The 20,494-nt window shown below is 39.2% G+C and overlaps 2 protein-coding genes and 1 long non-coding RNA gene across 10 annotated transcripts; 2 read left to right on the top strand and 1 right to left on the bottom strand.

Annotated features, from left to right (window-relative positions):
• Positions 1–478: 478 nt before the first annotated feature.
• On the bottom strand, positions 479–1,747 carry LOC126902199 (uncharacterized). Of its 2 annotated transcripts, XM_050679235.1 has the most exons (4): positions 1,485–1,747; positions 1,355–1,402; positions 1,089–1,289; positions 806–824 (listed from the first exon to the last, which is right to left on the bottom strand). In XM_050679235.1, exons 1-4 carry the CDS (start codon positions 1,594–1,596, stop codon positions 814–816), a joined length of 372 nt encoding a protein of 123 aa, XP_050535192.1. In that variant the 5' UTR covers positions 1,597–1,747; the 3' UTR covers positions 806–813. The 2 variants fall into 2 exon arrangements, 1 of the variants encoding a protein (XP_050535192.1); XR_007703169.1 differs by lacking the exon at positions 1,355–1,402 and having other exon boundaries at positions 479–1,289.
• LOC126902195 (uncharacterized) lies at positions 1,687–19,415 on the top strand. Of its 6 annotated transcripts, none has more exons than XM_050679224.1 (14): positions 1,687–2,329; positions 2,461–2,638; positions 2,704–2,748; positions 2,978–3,040; positions 3,115–3,171; positions 3,244–3,306; positions 3,399–3,455; positions 4,271–4,743; positions 5,513–5,704; positions 5,814–7,226; positions 7,289–7,910; positions 8,647–9,078; positions 9,165–9,965; positions 19,262–19,415. In XM_050679224.1, exons 1-14 carry the CDS (start codon positions 2,271–2,273, stop codon positions 19,397–19,399), a joined length of 4,593 nt encoding a protein of 1,530 aa, XP_050535181.1. In that variant the 5' UTR covers positions 1,687–2,270; the 3' UTR covers positions 19,400–19,415. The 6 variants fall into 6 exon arrangements, with proteins under 6 accessions (XP_050535181.1, XP_050535182.1, XP_050535180.1 ...); XM_050679225.1 differs by lacking the exon at positions 19,262–19,415 and adding an exon at positions 10,988–11,254 and having other exon boundaries at positions 9,165–9,611; XM_050679223.1 differs by lacking the exon at positions 19,262–19,415 and adding an exon at positions 10,988–11,254.
• LOC126902202 (uncharacterized) lies at positions 11,912–14,921 on the top strand. 2 transcript variants are annotated; one of them, XR_007703172.1, is made up of 5 exons: positions 11,912–12,396; positions 13,659–13,734; positions 14,073–14,166; positions 14,382–14,501; positions 14,571–14,921. It is a non-coding gene; the product is annotated as an uncharacterized LOC126902202 (long non-coding RNA). The 2 variants fall into 2 exon arrangements; XR_007703171.1 differs by lacking the exon at positions 11,912–12,396 and having other exon boundaries at positions 13,386–13,734; positions 14,571–14,916.
• Positions 19,416–20,494: the final 1,079 nt, after the last annotated feature.

The following is a 20,494-nucleotide window of genomic DNA, read 5'->3' as shown; positions in this document are numbered from 1 at the left end:
CGAGTTTGTAATGTTAACAACGAAAACATTTAAAAGCGAGACAAATAATATCTCGCCTGTAAATATATTTTTTTCTCTCATATATGTCAACCGTGATTTTCTTTTTGTTGTGTTCTACATTTTTACAATGATATCTGCACTCGCCATAAGCATATATATATATATATATATATCGTTTTGTATTTTTATATATATTTTCTTTGAACTATTTTTTTTTTTTTAATTGCTCCGAGCAATTATTCCATACCATTACGTGTGCTTATTCATGCAATCAAAATAAATTAATAATAATCATGAATATCAATTTTTTACCACATTATTTAACTATTTAGACTAATCATTTCACCTAAGGTACACACACGTTAGGATTATCTCATTCGATATTTCGCTTACAGTTTATTTTCGCGTATTCGATATATTCTATATAATTTTTTTTTTTTTTCTAAACTTAAAAATAAAATTCATCTTAAGTAATATAGTCGAGCGAAAGTCGTGTGCTGTACATGTCGACCTGTTCCTTTATCATACGGTTTAAACGGACTCTAACCATTTTTGATTTATCTTATTTTAAAGAAGGACCCATTTAACTGTTAACCATTGTAATATGTTGCATAATTATTGTATAATCTTTTGTGAAACTTTTTTTTCTAATTATACCGTTATTCAATTGACATTTTACTACCCCCATTCACAATCGTCGAACACTGTAATTATTATTCTATATGATAACATGAAAATAAATCAACAACACGTTTTTAATTGTACGTTTATTTTAATTTCATATATATTATTAATCACAAATATAATAATTGTTTAATTCGATTCTGAAACAAAAAAAAAACACGCATATCGTTATGCATCTATTGTAACAATATGAGATAAATAAATGCAAGAGGCAGAACGCAGCACTAAGAATTAATAATAAACTCTCGCGTACTCTACTTAATCAGCTATTATTGGTTTACCGTAAATAAATATCCTTAGCTTTGAACGAAAAATTTATTCCATATTATTTTATTAAACAATTTGATTTTTTGAAAAATCAATCTTTATCAGTTCTGCCTCTATTGTACGTGTGTATTTCATACCTTGGCCCGGTAGACCACCCGATCCGCCGCCGCAGTCCTCGGTGCAGGAGGAGGAGGCCGCCGTTGTGGTTTTTTGCAAAAGCAACCTCAAACGCTCGACCTCCTCCTCCGCATTGCGGCGAGCCCGTCGCTCCGTTTCTATCGTTGGAGGTGTTGGTTGTGGTGGTGGTGGAGGTGGAGGTGGTGGTACTGTTTTGCGTTCTAAAAAAAAAAAAAAACCGTTTTTTTAACACACAGATATAAGTCGTAGTTTTATGTATAACTACTCGGGCATTCCCGATTCAAGTGGCCACCACTCTTGCACCTCCAGCACACTGCGAAAACGAATATCATCCGTCATCAATACGATATGGGTGCATGATTAATTAAAAAGTATAAATTAATAAGCGCACTTACTTTTTGGACCCTTGCGCTTCTTTTTATTAACTTTGTTTTTTTTTGAATTGTGCGCCGTCGTGGTGCCGCCGCTTACATTCACAATATTGCACTTTATGAAAACTTGTTTCATTTTATTTTATTCTCTATACCGTTAACTGTGATATAACGCTAACAGATTTTTCAGTCCGGGAATTCTTTGCCACTCCCAAGTCGGACTTTGGACTCCGTCGCTTTATAATCTCCGAGAGTCGTCAGCGTTTAAACCGAGTTCAATCAGATCCCGCCGCCGATTTTTGTGACGCGATCGAATAGGGCTATTCACTTATTTAGCCGAACCCTAAGACGCTCGCCACCATCCGAGGTCCGCGTTCGCTTTTACAGAAAAGATGTTTTTCGTAAAACGTCAATGCCCCTAACCACGCCGAATCAATTATTTTTACGCGCGACGCGAAATCCGCGGTAACACGGCCGCTGCAGTTTTTCGTCACACGCGCGAGTTGAACTTTGAACCGCGCGACTTTCTATCGTCCGTGTCTCTGACCACGACCCGGTTTCGGTCGTCCTACCGATATTACTTGCATCGTCGCGTTATCATTTCACAAATCCGAAATTTATAATCAATCGAAAAGCCAAATTTTCATTTTTATGTATACACTTATGCGTATTGACTACACAAAAAAAGGATTTTTCGTATTTTTGTTTTTCCCTACGCTACTAATATACATATATATACAGTGATAACTCATTTATATATTTATATATATATATATATATATATTCTAAAGACTAATTTAATAATTTAAAATGGTACACGCGTGTTACTTGTGCAGCGCAATTGTGGCCGACGGCGTCAGTCTACACAAGTACGTACTCATAACCTAAACGAATTGAAAACCCGCGACTTTTGTATCGACGGCTTATTTCCGTTGTTCGTACGTGTGCGTTTACACGCGGGTGACACTCTTATTAAAATCTACTAATTATACGTTCACAGATTTCCCAGCGATGTCGAAAGGGCCCAGAGGTGGTTGGCGTTCGTAGCGACGTGCGGTTACGATCCGGCGGCCGTAAACTTGCGGAGCGCTTTCATTTGTTCCAGGCACTTTGACCCTGTCAACGATTACCGTACCAACCCAATCCGCAGGTTACTCATTAGCACTGCTGTGCCCACCGTAAGCCGCTACATATATATTTCGTTGTTCCGGATTCGATTATCTTATTTCATGATTATGTTCAGGTGATTGTCGCCAATCCCGAAGCAGCTCGACCCTCTCAGTCGGACGTAAAACACTTCCATTCAGTCTATATTTTAATAATTGCGTTCGCGGGATCTCATGGTTTTTATGATTGTTTCAAACGCGTAATCCCTAACCGAATCGATTCGTGGGGGGATGGTCAATATTGATATGTTCACGGGGTTTGGCCGGTCTCCAATTTATTTACAACCATCAGATTCCGTATCCGCGTGTTGTCCAATCGCAATTGTTGAGATGTGTAATAAATACATTTAGGTTGAAATCGTCGGCATCGCCGTTGGTGACGACGAGGCGGCGGTTGGCGATATAAACGACATGGTACGAAATTGTTTTTTTTTTTCATGTAGTACATTTAATATACAACTTTTTGAATACTTATAATACGTTCGAAGGTCGAAGTCGTCGAAGCCGAAGCGTCACCCGAAATAGTCGACGTCGTTCCGTTCGAAGTGAGTAGTGTTCATTACGTCGTGTTATAGTAATAATAATTAAAATAATATTATTTTTTTGTTAACGTGCAGGTCCAAGTGGTCGGGGCTCCCGTCGAACCGTCGCCCGAATTCGTCGACGTCGGGTTGGACGACGTCAGTAAAATAATTATTCAATCGCTTTTTGAAATACGACGGAAATAAAGACTTTTAATTATTATTTTTTTTTTCTATCCCGTTGTGTATAGCTTGCCGCCGTCGTCGGAGTTCAAAACGAACCAGCCCTCGACGTCGCTCCGTCCGAAGTGAGTTTAGTTATTTCGAACATTACAATAAATAGTATATTAAATATAGCATTCGGCTTTAATAAAACGGAATCTGTTGTACAGCGTGACGTGCATTATATTATAATACGGTGTACATGTTTTTATCTTTTTTTTTTTTTTTACAAAAATTACAAACGTACATTTAGGGACAGCGCCGTAGGTCGTCGCGTCTGTTGTGTTGCCTATTTAGTGTGGAACGGCGTATCTTCTACTTATTTTGTATTTTTTTTTTCCAATGTTTGTAAACTATTAAATTCCATTTGGAACTACTATTACAAATTATTAAAAATTTTCTTTGTGTTATTTATTGCAATATATATATTATATATACACACACATACACACATACATTTGTTTGACAATATTCAAATGGGACGAATGATAATTACAATTTTATTGAGCATAACAAATTGTGTTGCGTAATATTTCTCGAAGTTTAGTCGGACATTAAGCACCATTAATTATTATAATCATTTATTCATTTTTATTTACATGACACGAGTTTTATAACCTCTGCCTGCACAACACTGCTCAGAAAACGATTTATGTTGTTTAAGATTAAACAGAATATTAACTCGACATTAAAAAAAATCAAAATGTCAAAAATATCACTTAACAACATATATATTGTTGTTCATAATTTTTATTGTTATGCTCATTGCCATTATTATATAATAACTAATTTTATAAGTATATTATTCCGTTACAAATTTAATATTTATAACAATGCATTTTAAATATTTATTGTATATATATACATTCTCTGTTTTATAAATCCAATTTCACGTGCACAGGACGATCGACGGGGTGCTAATCCGGAACGAGAGCAAGCCGGCGGTGTTGTTGAAGCTGTACCCGTGCAACCGGTCGAACTCATAGCTCACGTGCGAGACGTTTTACCGGAGGAGAATTGCATCGGACGGATGAATTACGTTTGCGCGCATTGTAACGCACGTCATTTCGGCGTGGAAAGGTTAAGTATTAGTAACGATGCGCGGTCTTATTTTTCTCTGTGTTGCTCTAATGGTTTGGTCGCCCTCGCGGACGACCAAGTATTATTGCCTGTTCCAGATCTGTTGAAGGACCTGATGCTCGGCGATTCGGCACAATCGCGATCCTTTAGAGCGGAAATCCGTCCATACAACAGCGCGCTGGCGTTCGCTTCGTTCATAGTGAACAATCCGCCCGCCGATAGAGCGCCAGAGGCTCAGCCCGGCCGCCGGTTGCCCGGCGGCGTGTTTACCGCGCACGGACAGATGTACCACAGGTAATGGATGCGAAATTTTTTCCTCGACTAATTTATCGGCAACATTACCGTAGGGTATTATTATTTTGTGATAAATTACAATTACACCGCACCGTTTTATTAGTTGTTCCCATAAATTTATAAAATACACATTGACGGAGTAACCGGACTCCATAACGTTTATCGTACGTGCACTTAACAAATTGTTTACAAGTCTTATATCGACTTTAGTTTTAAAATATTTTTCGTATTTCGTTTGTAAAAACTCAGGAAACTAATATGTAAGCTTATTTAAATTTAATATTCATTGTTTATTCATATCGGATAAATATTTCGTAATGACTATTCGTTTCAAACGACTATAACCGTCGAATTAAATCTAATCAAAGGGGATTCAATTTTTACCGTTATTATTAACGAGTCCACCTCGATTCAAATCAATCGATCCTTACGGCCGTTCACATCAACTAATATACATTTGTTCAGCAGCAGTGTTTTCGCGAAAAACTCATTTCTACATTGTGGTATACGCGTACGAACAGTATACATAACACTTCGATATAAACAACACGTTAGTTTTTTTTCTACGATATATGACGTTAATCAAACAAATTGTCAGCACACCGCTTTAACGTTTGTGGAACACTCGAATAAATTATAATAACAATTAAGATATTATTAATTACCTAAAGTAATTTTTATTATTATTTTTTTTTTTTGTTATTACCCTGCCGATAAATTATTTATTATAAAACGCTTTACCGATTATTTACACTTTCGCCGACCGCAGGATGAGCCGAGCGGCGATACCCAACAGGAGGGGGGCAACGCCTCGCTACTGTCAGTTGTACTTCATCAGCTCGACGGAGGCTACCGCGGCGCGGATCGAAGCCAATCGCAGCCGAGCCAACCTGTTGGACAGCGTGTTACGGCAACTCGACGAAATGTTGAGGGCCATCAACCCGTACGCTGAAGCGTTCAGGTAACGCCACGACGACCGTCGTCTTAATTTTTACGCCTAATATATATATATACATAACNTAATTTTTACGCCTAATATATATATATACATAATCTTTCGTCTCTCGCAGGAATATGAACGAGGTGTGGGTCGACAAGACCCGACGACCGCCGGAAGAGGCACCGCAAAGAGTGACCATGTTCTTCATCGAAGACCGCAACAGCGACCCGAGGCGCTACAACGCCTCGCGCGTCAACGAAGTCGCCGCGGTGTTCACCGGCGAGAACGGCTTGCCGCCGGCGCAAGTGGATTTCGCGGTTTACGACCGCGCGACGGCCGGACCCGCGATGCGCACGCTGTCGACGAGGTCGCCACACATCGATCCGATGGTATACCCGCTGCTCTTTCCGAACGGCGAAAGGGGATGGAACCCACACATGGAACAGACGGGCGCGCGGAGAACGACCAACAGGCAACGCGTGTCCATCAGGGAGTTCATGTGCTATCGTCTGGCCGTCCGTTACGGGGGCAACAACGACGGCGGCGGTCACGGCGGGTTCAGCCCGTTACACGCCGGCGGTTTTCTGTTTCAACAGCTCCTGTGCGACTATTACGTGCGCATGGAATCGGAGCGGTTCGAATACTACGAGGCGCACCAGTCGGACTTTTTCGTGGAGGCCTACCAAGGTCTGATGGATCACATCAACGGGCAACACGACGTGACCAGGGACAACGACGTCGGGTCCCGCGTCATTCTGCCCGCTTCGCACACGGCCGGCGTGAGGTTCATGAAAAGACGTTATCACGACGCCATGGCCTTGGTGCGGACGTACGGCAAGCCCGATCTGTTCATCACTTTCACCTGCAACCCGAAGTGGACGGAGATCGCGGACAACCTGTCGGACGCGTTGACGTACATCGACAGGTCCGATTTGGTTACGCGCGTGTTTCACGCCAAACTCAAAGCGCTGATGGACGATCTGACGCGCAGGAACGTCTTCGGCCGCGTGGCGGCTTACGTCTACACGGTCGAGTTTCAGAAGCGCGGTCTGCCGCACGCGCACATACTGCTCATTCTCGACGAGCGGTTTAAAATACGTTCGGCCGAAGACGTGGACCGGATCGTGCGAGCGGACATACCGGATCCCGTCGCGCAACCGACGCTGCACCGTCTGGTCAAGACCCACATGTTGCACGGTCCGTGCGGCGTGTTTTTCAGAACGTCGCCGTGTTGGGACCAAGAGAAAAACGTCTGTACCAAGCAATACCCGAAACCGTATTGCGAGGAAACGGTTTACCGCGCCGACGGCGGTTACCCCGAGTACAGGCGACCCGACAACGGTCGTACCGTCGAAGTGCGGCGGGCCACCCTGGACAGTCAGTGGGTGGTGCCTTACAATCCCTATCTGACGGCCAAGTACAACGCTCACATCAACGTGGAGGTGTGCTCTTCGGTGAAGAGCGTCATGTATCTGTACAAGTACGTGTACAAGGGCCACGACGCCGCCACGTTCGCGGTGTTGAACAACAACGAAATACAGAGGTACGACGACGACGACAAAACGTTTGATATTCGCATTTTGATCGTTTCGTTTTGTTTTCCAGCTATTTGAACACGAGATACGTGAGTCCGCCGGAGGCGTTTTGGCGTTTGGCCAAGTACGAAATTCAAAAGCAGAGTCACGCCGTCGTAAAACTGCCGGTTCACCTCGAGGGCCGGGAACCGGTATATTTCCGACGGGGCGAACTGCCGCCCGCGGTGCTCTTCGGCGCCGGGGTGCGCACGATGCTCACGGAATTCTTCCAGCTGAACAGGAACGACGCAGGAGCCAGGCGGTACCTGTATCACGAAATACCCAACAGCTACGTGTGGGACGGCAGGGAAAAGTCGTGGCGTGTGCGCCAACGCGCCCAGACGTATCCGAACATCGCGAGAATGTACGCGGTCAGTCCTTGCGACAGGGAGCGTTTCTACCTGAGGACGTTGCTGCTGTACCGCAGGGGACCGATCGGTTTCGAGGACCTGAGGACGGTCGACGGCACGGTGTACCCCACCTACGCCGAGGCCGCGACGGCTCTGGGCATCTTGCGAGACGATCGCGCGTGGAGGGCGTGTATGCGAGAAGCTTCCGTCCACGACACGCCGCATCAGTTGAGATGTCTGTTCGTCACGATACTCCTGCATTGCTCGCCCAACGACCCGCCGAGACTGTACGACGAGTTTAAGGTACAACTCTAACTGTTTGTTTTTTTTTTCGCACGGCGACGGCGTTCTTTTAATGTGGATAATTAATATTTTACGAATATCTATCCGAGTTCAAAATTATAAATTCCGTTTGTCCGCGGACAAAACGATAACAATAATTGTTATAATTATTATTGTTGTCGTTATTATTATTATTAATAATATTCTTACTAATAGCTACAATTAACACATATTAATATCGATCGCATATAACGATGATAATAACAATAAGTAAATAAATAGGACAACGGGGCAAAACCAATGTAGATTCAATACTGTTGCAACGCCGCGACTTTTCATGCCATGTGTCATTGACTGGCAAATTTAAATTTTCCACGTCGATTCGATATAATCGTAACATTAATTTACGTGTTCATTACAAATATTTTTTCATTGTTATAGCCGATTGGTTTCTTCAATAGTGTTTGATCCCCGTATATAAATTCATAAAATGTTTATTAAAGCGCGTATTCACACGTTGAGGTAAAAAACAAAGTATGAATCAACTCGATGCAAATCACTACCAGTGTACGACATGTTTATTTCATTGCTTTTATTTATTATAAATATTTCGTTTTAGACGATAATAATGATGATTATTTGACAATATCCATTCAAAGTACGCGGGACGGTTTTGTTTCGTTATTTTTCTTTTATGGCTCGCGCGATAACGGCAAGAGCGATGAATTTGATTATTAATCGTTCGTTGTGTTTACAGGACAATCTGATGGAAGATTACTTCAGACGACGCGCAGACCGCGACACGTCCGAAGCCATGTGTTTGGCCGCCGTGGAACGTCACCTGGCCGCTTCGAACAGGACGCTCGCGGGTTTCGGTTTACCCGAGCCCGATCGCGCTCTGTTAGTACCGGACGCCGCGCCAGCCGACAACGCGACGGCGGCGGCAGACGTCGCCGAGTTGGTCGGTCGACTGAACGAACAACAGCGGACGATATACGATCGCGTCATGCGGGCGGTCGGCGACACCAGGCGTCGATTGCCCAAGTTGTTCTACGTTTCCGGAGCCGGAGGTTGCGGCAAGACCTTCCTGTACAACTGTTTGATTTCGGCCATCCGGAGCCGCGGAGGGACCGTGATTTCCGTGGCCTATACCGGGATAGCCGCGTCGTTGATCCAGGGCGGACAGACCGTAAGTGTTGTTCTGCATAATTAACGCGCGACCATTGCGATTCGCGTTTATTTCGTTCCGCACTAACACCACGCGTTTACTTACAGGTTCACTCTACGTTCGGCGTGAGGGTGGCGCCCCACGATCAAGAAGACCCGTCGTATCTGGCGATGCAATCGAGGAAAGCGCAGGCTCTGCGCGCCGCCTCGCTGATCGTTTGGGACGAGGCGTCCATGTCGCCCACGTCGCAGCTGCGGGTCGCCGACAGGTTGCTCAGGGACGTCATGAACGTGCCGGACACGCCTTTCGGCGGCAAACCCGTGCTGTTCGCCGGCGACTTCAGACAGACGTTGCCCATCGTGAAGCGCGGTTCGCGGGCCCAAATCGTTTCGGCCACCATACGGCACGGTGTTTATTGGGTCTCGATGGAAAAATACTCGCTTGAGCGCAACATGCGCGCCGACGGCGACCGGCCCTTCGCCGATTGGCTGTTGCAGCTCGGCGCGGGCTCGCTCAACAACGGACTGGAATACGTGACCATTCCGGCCGGTGCGGTAAGCGAATCTTTTGCATCTCTTTTAGACTTTGTTTATCCGCGGGCGATGTCGTTGGACAACGTCCGCGATTACGCTAAACATATTGTTTTGTGTGTTACAAACGACGAGTGCAAGAACATCAACGATCAGGTGCTCCGCAGTCGAGTCACGGGATCGCAGAGGGTGTACACCGCCACCGACACCGTCGTGGCCGACGACGACGACGAGGCGGCCAATTTTCCCGTAGAGTTTCTCAACACTCTGGAAGCGGACAACTTGCCGCCGTACAGGTTGACTCTGAAGGTGGGCGCGATCGTCATGTTGCTGAAGAACCTGGACACGACCAGACGGCTGTGCAACGGCACCAGACTGGTAATCACCGAGCTCAGGCAACATAATTTTAAAGCTAGACTGTTGACAGATCTCGACGCCGAGGAGACGGTCGTTCCGATCGTTCAGACGAGGACGTCCGGGGACGGCGACATTCCGTGCCGCATGTGCCGTTACCAGTTTCCCGTGAGGCTCTGCTACGCCATGACCGTCAACAAGTCGCAGGGGCAGACGTTCGATCGCGTCGGCCTGTCGCTGACGGTACAGCCGTTCGCCCACGGACAGCTGTACGTGGCGTTTTCGAGGGTGCGCAACCAGAATTCCATCAGGGTGTACACTTTGTCGGCCGCGGACGGACCGTGCGTTGTGAAAAACGTCGTCTACAGGGAAGTATTAGAATAATTTTGACATAAATCGTGTTCGATGGCGACATTGAACACCATCCCGCCGTACGGCGGGTAATCGAGTGTTATGAACGGATTAAGTGGTGTAATCCGGGCAAAATGCTCGATTTTGACGGGCGTGACTTGTGCGTTTATGCGAATATTCTGCCTGTGTCCCTGTCTGATCGCGTTGGACAGCGAAAAATCGGGTTTGTTGAACGGATTACCTGGTGTAGTCCGGGCAAGAAGCTCGATTGCTGCTGGCACGGGTCGTTTCGGTGTGCCAGCTGCGGCGGGCGTGACTTGAGCGTTTATGCGAATATTCTGCCTGTGTCCCCGCGTGTCCCTCGAAACGGCTATTTTCCCGTGCTGTGCATTTGCCATTCGAACCCCGAATGGCACGTGTACGGGCGGGGAAATTTCCGTTTCGTGCGGAGAGATTGTATGACAACCTTCACGTGGTTCTCTCTGAATGCAAATCCGTTAAACGTTCGCGGCATTAAATAAAATATCACAATAACAGTAATATACATTTTTTAAATATTTGCATTACAAGTCGATATGACAGTCACTTTTTGCTTGCCGTACGGATTCGTAACTAATGTCATGCGTTATAATTAAAATTTATTTGCATATTATAATACATTTATTTGTTCGATTAACGTTCGATTTCTTTTCCAGAACTCAAACGAATTAACACAAATGACTCGGAGGACGTTGGTAACACGACGAACGTTTCGACAAAATAATATCATCTTATGCGGGACCGACATGAAATTCCTGGAAGTTATCATACACGGCAACTTACTTTCTACGCTTCATTAGAAATTATTATCGACCATTTGTGATACATATTTTTGTATTGTTTAACATACGCATACATTATCTATTATATATATTTTCACTTAAAGATTTCAAATGTAATATAACATTTTTTAAGACAAACAAAATTGAACAAATAATTTTTCTTTTTGCCTTTTCTGTAGTAACGGTTTAACATATTAAATATTTGCCTTTATTTTAACTTTCTCATCTCAATACGAATAACGTTCATCGTACGAATTAGGTTTGAAATGTCGTTAGCAAATTTTGCACTATACGAATTCAACATCTTTTTTTAATATTTAGATATTTTTATTTTTNATTTTTTTGTTATTCAAATCTGAAAGTGAAATATATTACACTACTTATTGTTAATTATTTAAACGTATCGTTCGGGTTTAAATAAATACGTACGCTACTTACATTACTGTACGTTGTACCGTAACGCGCACACGCGAAACGACCTAGAATAATATATAAACGACAATAATAATATAACGTGTGTTTAGTCAAATTTTGAAATAAAATGCGGGTATAGATTACATGCGCCTAAAGTCTTTATCGGATACCTACAAAAGTACACTTCTAATCATATTTATTCCGCTAAATCTACACGAGTTGTGCTTGCAACTATATTTTAACTAAAAACCATTTTGATAACGTATTAAGTCGAACAATATTTCTGAACTTCATTTAGTATCATAACGTAATGGTTTACTTATTGAAACATTACTTATAATCAAAATTACAACATTTATAATGTTTTTTTAAATAAATATTCCCGTTTATGATTATTAGGATTCGACGATTATAGTTTTTACATTTTGTCGTATTGTTTGAAATCTAAACTTGAGGTATTTGATTGAAATTTCTCAGTGGCTAATGTCCCATAGCATTCATTGAACACATTTCCCCGTTTCATAAATAGATTTTGAACAAAATATTTGTGAGTAAGAGGTAAGATATTGAGGCACTTGACCAGTGTTCGAAATCAAAAATAATAGCAGAATTTTTACGTGCATAACTGTATACACAGCATACCGCAAATAAAGATCCTGTTCAGTAAATTTCTGTATATTAAAAGTACGCCTTCCCTTAGGAATCATTACTATAATCAAATTCATGTAATTCAAAGAATTTATGGAACTCCCTAACGAAATTACTTATTAGCATAAAGAAATACAACATAGCGGATATGAGATTGTGTGGAGACCGCAATACAAATAAATCGGAATTTTAAAGCAGAAAAAACGTAAAATCTGTTCCAGGTGAAGCTATTTTAGTATATAGCTAGAGACTAGACACTAGATACTAGATACTAGATACACTAGATACTAGATACTAGATACTAGATACTAGATACTAGATACAAGATACTAGATACACTAGATACTAGATACTAGATACACTAGATACTAGATACTAGACACTAGATACACTAGATACTAGATACTAGATACTAGATACACTAGATACTAGATACTAGATACTAAATACACTAGATACTAGATACTAGATACTAGATACTAGATACTAAATACACTAGATACTAGATACAAGATACTAGATACACTAGATACTAGATACTAGATACTAGATACACTAGATACTAGATACTAAATACACTAGATACTAGATACACTAGATACACTAGATACTAGATACTAGATACTAAATACACTAGATACTAGATACTAGATACACTAGATACTAGATACACTAGATACTAGATACACTAGATACTAGATACACTAGATACTAGATACTAGATACAAGATACTAGATACACTAGATACTAGATACTAGATACAAGATACTAGATACACTAGTCTCTCGCTATATACTATTTTCGTAAGCCCCTCTAAATATGAGCCACCTGGAAGAATTTTACGTTTTTTCTGTATTAAAATTCCGATCTTTCATCGATCGCCACCGTTCCCGTACCTTTCGACGACGCTTATCGTTACGCGTCTTTTCCTGCCTTCGTTCGAATTTTTCGCCGTATCCGTTTTCTTAAATTCGCGAAAAACGCTATTTCCTGGAACGGAAAACGACGCGAAATAGGGGAGCGCGCCTCCCGCTCGGCCTGTCGCGTTCCCGCCTTTTCGTCGTTTTCGCCGCGTCCGACGCCCGAACGCGGTCGTTATCACAACGCGCCGCCGTTTTGTGCGTCGTTTATTCTGTCGTTATTTCTATATAGTGTATTGACTGTATTCGTTTATCAATGTGATTTTGTAAATTTTTCAGTTCTATTGCGATTATATATATTAATTAATCGAAACGTGCGATCGATAATTTTACAGCGATGACGACGATCGACTTGGTTTTCGAATTGTCTACGTTTTAACGATGATATTGTTTAATTCCGTATTGTAAATTTATCCGTCATACGTCCGTTTATTGATTATAAATTAATTATATGGGTAGTGCGTGTTTATTCGTTAAAAAACAAATAAACGCGTGCGTTGGGCGACGATTTTACCACTATTGTAATTAATATATATTATTAATTTGATTTTGTCATTTTTAGGCTGTGCTACACTGTTGTGCCAGGATAACTGAGCTGTAGATTGTTGGCTGTCATCACTATTGGATTTCTGGCACAGGTAAAATTAATGTTAATTTGTCAAAAGAAATTTATTGTTATTCAATTAAAAGTACAATTCATCTTTATACATTATTATTAATTTACTTAGCATATTTGCGTCATTTACCGGTGACATTTGTACTATATCAGTCTACACAATCTCTCTCTCTCTCTCTCTCTATATATATATATATATATATATATATTTACATAGAGATACTTTTTTTTTATTTTTGTTTGCATCTACTACATTGATATTTGTGGTAATAATAATAATGTTACAATCTTAAAATTTTAAAATTGTCTATATAATCATTGTAATGGCTGTATTGATTAATTTGATTTTGTAATTTTTAGATGGCGTTTGTTGTGTCCGAAGGACTGCTTCAATAACGGTTCAGTCCGTTGGCCAAGAGCGCAGTCTCTAACTGCTAACCGATTTATTACACAAGTAATTAATTTTCATATGTCAATTAAAGTTAGGTGATCATTATATTATCTATTGGTGACCGCATTGTGTAATGTGTGTTGAATAAATATTTTTTATTTTTGTTATATTTAATCACACTCATGAACATGTTTGTGGTCCTGTTGTAATTATTTTTTTTTCCACGGTCGTACAATATAGCAATGACTGTATTAATTTATGTGAATTGTAATTTTCAGACTGCGGGTGGCTTGGATAGCAACAACATTATCATTTTTTTTTTTTTTTTTACTCACGGTGTGTCGTTCATTTTTGTTTAGCCCGTGCTTTTCCCTTACCGTTGGAAGAAAACCAAAAAGGTACGGTATGAGTTTTGTAATTGGGACACTTGAATTTTTTGTTTTCCTGATTTTACTCTTTACTTTCAGATCGCATTTCATATATACTGCCATTATTTTGTTGTCTTCTCGGTGACATCTAACTGCCGAACACAGCTTGGAAAACACTACTGTTGGCCTTCGGAGTTCATCGAGAAAACGACTACAGACTTATCCATCGATCGTACTTTAAAGTTATTATTGAATTATGTTTTTTTACATAAACTCTGTTCTATTTTTTTTTTTCGTGCATAAAACTAAAAAAAATTAAAAATTGGAGTTTAATTTGATTATATAACTTTTTAAATTATTTATTTTATGCATAATTAGTAATTATAATTAAAGGAACACATGTGAATTTTTAAATTAATTTTTATGCGTCATACAATTAATATAACACCGGCTCTGTAAAATCGTATACGTTAAATGAATATTGTTTATCAATGAATAATTAATTGAAAGCTGTTTATTTAGCTTTGGCACTGGACACTTTATAACCATAATTTTTTTTATATTTGGCCTGGGAAATTTTTAGCATACTAATTATTTATAAGTTAATTAAAATACTTCATTTCTATATAGGNGAAAAATATTAAAATTTAAATTAAACGATAATTATTTTTAAAGTTAAATAATAACTCGCAATAATTCGGAAGTGAAATAAATTATTTGATATCTGTCTCTATTGCATGGTTTAATTATACCATTGAATTTCATATTTTTCGTTAATTCAAATACTTCATTTCTATATAGGAAACACCATTATCGTATAAAACCAAAAGATTTTATTAAATACCTCAAAATCAGTTTTTAATATTAAATTATTTATATTATCTTTCACTACTCTTTTATTCATTTAATCAACCCGTTCTGTAAATTAATTAATCAACTCCCGATACAATACAGGCTCAATGATTTTCTCATAAGACATTTCACTACTTGCTAATTTATTGTCTATTAAATGTCGACACATTGTAGTATATCGTTTACATTTTACATTCATAAGTGTTAAATTTACCGAGTACAATAGATTATAATATAATAATATTAATTGATGCCTTAAACTATTGTAACTTTCAATATTTTTTATTTATTTATTCGTATCTGTTTTGACTATTTCGTTTTGATATGAATAAATTCAATTTCATGTTTGAAATAGTTTACTTTATTTATACAAATACATTTTGTTTCATGTGTGCGGTTACTAACTATATAGACGTGCGATTGTTCCTTTAAATTCATTTTTTATTGTACAAAAAAAAACCTATTTTACACATGTTTGCGTTGTCAAAATTATACATTCACAATTATATATAAATTTTATTACTCCCTGATTACGATAATTTATAATATTTTTCACTTATGCTATTATAATGATTATAATGATAAATATATTTATTTACTTTTATTTCGATATGAATAAATAGCATCTCGCACAGAGCGTTTGAAGTATTGTTGGTCAACCGTGAAATACGATAATGTGTATTCAATTACGAAAATAGGATATAGAGGGAGATTCAATGTTTTATTTTTCAATGACATGTAATTTTTTTTAATAATATTTAATCTTATAACCCGATATGTTACACGACCAATCTTATTTATTTTTGTTTTTTGCCTACTCGATCGCATAGTTAAATATATTATATTTACATTTCAAATATTTTACTTTGAAGAAAATGATTTTTACTTTAAATTACATTTTTTCTTTTTTTATATATAATATGATTTCAAGTATGTAATATTGTTATATCGGTTTTCACTTGATGCACTCTAATATTATCATACACAAAGATTCATTTACTTTATCAGTTTGTATCGACCAAACAGAGAATTAACATTTCATAATGTTGTCCGACGCAATTATGCTTTTATATATATACATATGGTGGGAACAAATAAATAAACACGGATTGTATTTCAAACTATTTATTTTAATAGAATACAAAAAAAAATCATTCCCCACTCTCATTGCATTCTGAAACAATTGTACACTTATCGTATGTTGCAACATTACGAATTTATTGGATTGGAGTTAGAGGCAGAACTGCTCATTAAACATTTGAAAAAGCAAAGTTTAGTATATTACAATTACCAAAACAGTTCTACCTCTAATTGTGTTACACCTATGCATCTCATACCTTGCTCCGGCATTTCTATGTCAGGAGGTGGTGGTCCCTCATGTTGCTGTGGTGCCTTTTTCTGTGCCGCTTCCAGGAGTCTTCGCAATTTCGCGACTTCTTCCTTCGCAATTTNCCTGTGCCGCTTCAAGGAGTCTTCGCAATTTCGCGACTTCTTGCTTGGCAATTTTCAACCGTTTTTTAACAGTTATTTTTTTTTTTAACGATTCTAAAATAAACATAAATATATTGAACACATGAAAGATAATTGAAGGTTATTTTACCTTTCCGTTGGCAGTTCCGCCTAAGATGGTTGGGACTGTTGCATATAAAACACCCTGCGAAAATTAAAATTTCATTTCAATGTTACTTTTTAAACGGTACACGTGCATAAATCTATAGTATACTAACGTTTACTCTTTTGTCGCCCGCTTTCATCGGGCCGACGAGACGACGGCTGCCCGTAAAAATTATTAGTTATAATGGGTTTTATAATTATTTGTTTCATTATGACATATAATAATGACTCCACAAATACTACTAAATGAATTTCCCAATCGCAGTGGAATTCTTTACCACTCCCAGATCGGACTTTGGACTTGGTTACTTTATAATCTCCGAGAGTCAGTATTTGAACCAATTTCAACAGATCCGGCCGCCGATTTTTGTTGACTTTTTTTGTGGCGCTATTTACTTATTTTGCTGTACTTCCGGACTCTAAGACACTTCCCGGGATTCACGTACGATTTACATCGTACTAAAATCTGTTTAATTTTTTACATAAAACGCGAATGCCTAACCACTGCAAATCAATTTTTTTTGCGCACGACCCGAAATTCACGGTAACACGGCCGCTGGAGTTTTTCGTCACGCGCGTAAGTTGCACTTTGAACCGTCCGACTTTCTATCGTCCGTGTTTCGGACTACGACCGGGTTTCGGTCGTTCTATCGATATTATTCGCATCAATGTGCTCGCGTTATGTAATCAACCTGTTGATCACAATCAATGGACACATTGTCATCGTTTCATAGTGATGATCTCGATTTATAAAAATTGATTATATATTACTTATATATTGTAACCAGAAGTGTTTTATATAAATATATAATTTATATATAGTTCATATACAGAATAATAATTCTTATATAATTTATAAATAGTTCTTTTTTTTATATATATATAATCATACCCGGTTTTTCACCACAGAACTTATTTTTTATTTTCGTTCTAAACATGGTAAACCGGTGTATTTTGTGCTTCGCCACCGTCGCCGACGGTGTCAGTTTACACAAGTATGTACACGTTAATTAATTGTTTTCGATTCGACGTCTCCTTCAGTCTGATGGACATTTGCGTTTAGACTTTGTTTATCCGCGGGCGATGTCGTTGAACAACGTCCGCGATTACGCTAAACATATTGTTTTGTGTGTTACAAACGACGAGTGCAAGAACATCAACGATCAGGTGCTCTACAGTCGAGTCACGGGATCGCAGAGGGTGTACACCGCCACCGACACCGTCGTAGCCGACGACGACGACGAGGCGGCCAATTTTCCCATAGAATTTCTCAACACTCTGGAAGCGGACAACTTGCCGCCGTACAGGTTGACTCTGAAGGTGGGCGCGATCGTCATGTTGCTGAAGAACCTGGACACGGCCAGACGGCTGTGCAACGGCACCAGACTGGTAATTACTGAGCTCAGGCAACATAATTTTAAAGCTAGACTGTTGACAGATCTCGACGCCGAGGAGACAGTCATTCCGATCGTTCAAACGAGGACGTCCGGGGACGGCAACATTCCTTGCCGCATGTGCCGTTACCAGTTTCCCGTGAGGCTCTGCTACGCCATGACCGTCAACAAGTCGCAGGGCCAGATGTTCGATCGTGTCGGCCTGTCGTTGACGGTACAGCCGTTCGCCCACGGACAGCTGTACGTGGCGTTTTCGAGGGTGCGCAACCAAAATTCCATCAGGGTGTACACTTTGTCGGCCGTGGACGGGCCGTGCGTTGTGAAAAACGTTGTGTACAGGGAAGTATTGGAATAAACGACAACTATGGCGGCACTTTGCGTGTCGGCCGCGACGAGTCTTGACTGTGTCATTTATGCCTGTCTCCCCGTTGGCTCAAACTTGCGATCGCCGTCCTTCAGTGCCCTGATCGTCCGCGTTGGACAGCGGTGAATCGGGTTTGTTGAACGGACTACCTAGCGTAGTCCGGACAAGAAGCCCGATTGCTGCTGGCACTTAGGGATGCCGGCAGCGACGGATCTCCACTTTGGCGTTTATGCGAATATTCTGCCTGTGTCTCCGTGTGTCCCTAGAAACGGCTATTTTCCCGTGCTGTGCATTTGCCATTCGAACCCCGAATGGCACGTGTACGGGCGGGGAAATTTCCGTTTTGTGCGGAGAGATTGTATGACAACCTTCACGTGGTTCTCTCTGAATGCGAATCCGTTAAATGGTCATGACATAAAATATTGTAAAATATTTGCATTACAACTCGATAGAAGAGTCACTTTTTACCACACGGATCTGTAACTAATGTCATACGTTATAATTAAAATTTATTTGTATATTATAATATATTTATTTGTTTGATTAACATTCAATTTTTTTTCCAGAACTTAAATGAATTAACACAAATAACTCGGAGGACGTTGGTAACACAACGAACGTTTCGACAAAATAATATCAACGTATGCGCGATCGACATGAAATTCATAGCAATTATCATACACGGCAATTCTACGCTTCATTAGAAATTATTATCGACCATTTGTGATATATAGATTTTTATTGTTTAATATACGCATACATTATTTACTATATAACTTTTCACTTTAAAAGTTCAAATGAAATATAGAATTTATATGGCGAACAATTGAACAAATCAATTTTTCTTTTTGCTTGTTCTATAGTAACAGTTTAATATAATAACATTTGCTTTTATTTTGACTTCTTTATTTTAATATGAATAACTTTCATCTCATGTATTAGGTTTGAAATGTCGTTAGCAAATTTTGTTCTATACGAATTCAACACCTTTTTTTTTATACATTTAAATTTACATTAATTCAATGTATAAATTGGAATAATATATTATACCATAATAATACACAATATTACTATTATTACTGTTATCGTTTCATTGCTATTTAGATTATTTTTATTTTTACTTTATTTTATTACATAAAAAACTTCAATAATATTATTAAGAACTCCTTTTAATTATTTTAACTTTACAACACATTTTTGTTTGTGATATTATTATTATTGTTGCACTATTTTACATGTAAACATCACAATAATTGTTTTTACATATTTTTTATACTCATATTGCTTTACCCTTTTATGTAAATATTGTATTGAAGTAATGAGTAAAACATCAAATAAGTGGTTTTCATTAAACGCTTTATTTTTACAATATTATCATTGTTACATATATTATTACATAAATAAAATCAGTTTTTTAGGGATGAGGCTTGCTTATTATCTGCATGGAAAACTGCATACTGCCCATTGTACAACTCATGATTCCCCGAGTCCATTACAATGTTTTTTTCCCATGTCTACATTTGCAATAATGTATTTTCCCGATATAATAAAATCACTGAAAAGAAAATAATTTTATTTAATAATTCTAAGAATAAAAAAACCCAGCACAGGGGGGTCGCGGCACAGTGGTGACGTGGCATAGTTGGATCAAGTATAATGATATCTGACAGTGATTAAAATCACTATCAAAAAAAAACGCTTCGATGCAAATCTTTAGATAGTGTTTAATTTTAAAAAATTGGTGGATTATTCCAAAAGCTTCATAAACTGCTAGTTCCTTATTAATATCCTGATTAAGA

Source organism: Daktulosphaira vitifoliae, unplaced genomic scaffold, assembly GCF_025091365.1.
Source record: "Daktulosphaira vitifoliae isolate Bord-2020 unplaced genomic scaffold, ASM2509136v1 Scaffold_3, whole genome shotgun sequence".
Taxonomy (NCBI): Eukaryota; Metazoa; Arthropoda; class Insecta; order Hemiptera; family Phylloxeridae; genus Daktulosphaira; species Daktulosphaira vitifoliae.
The sequence above is the reverse complement of the archived record's forward strand: the minus strand, read 5'-3'. Positions and strand labels throughout refer to the sequence as shown.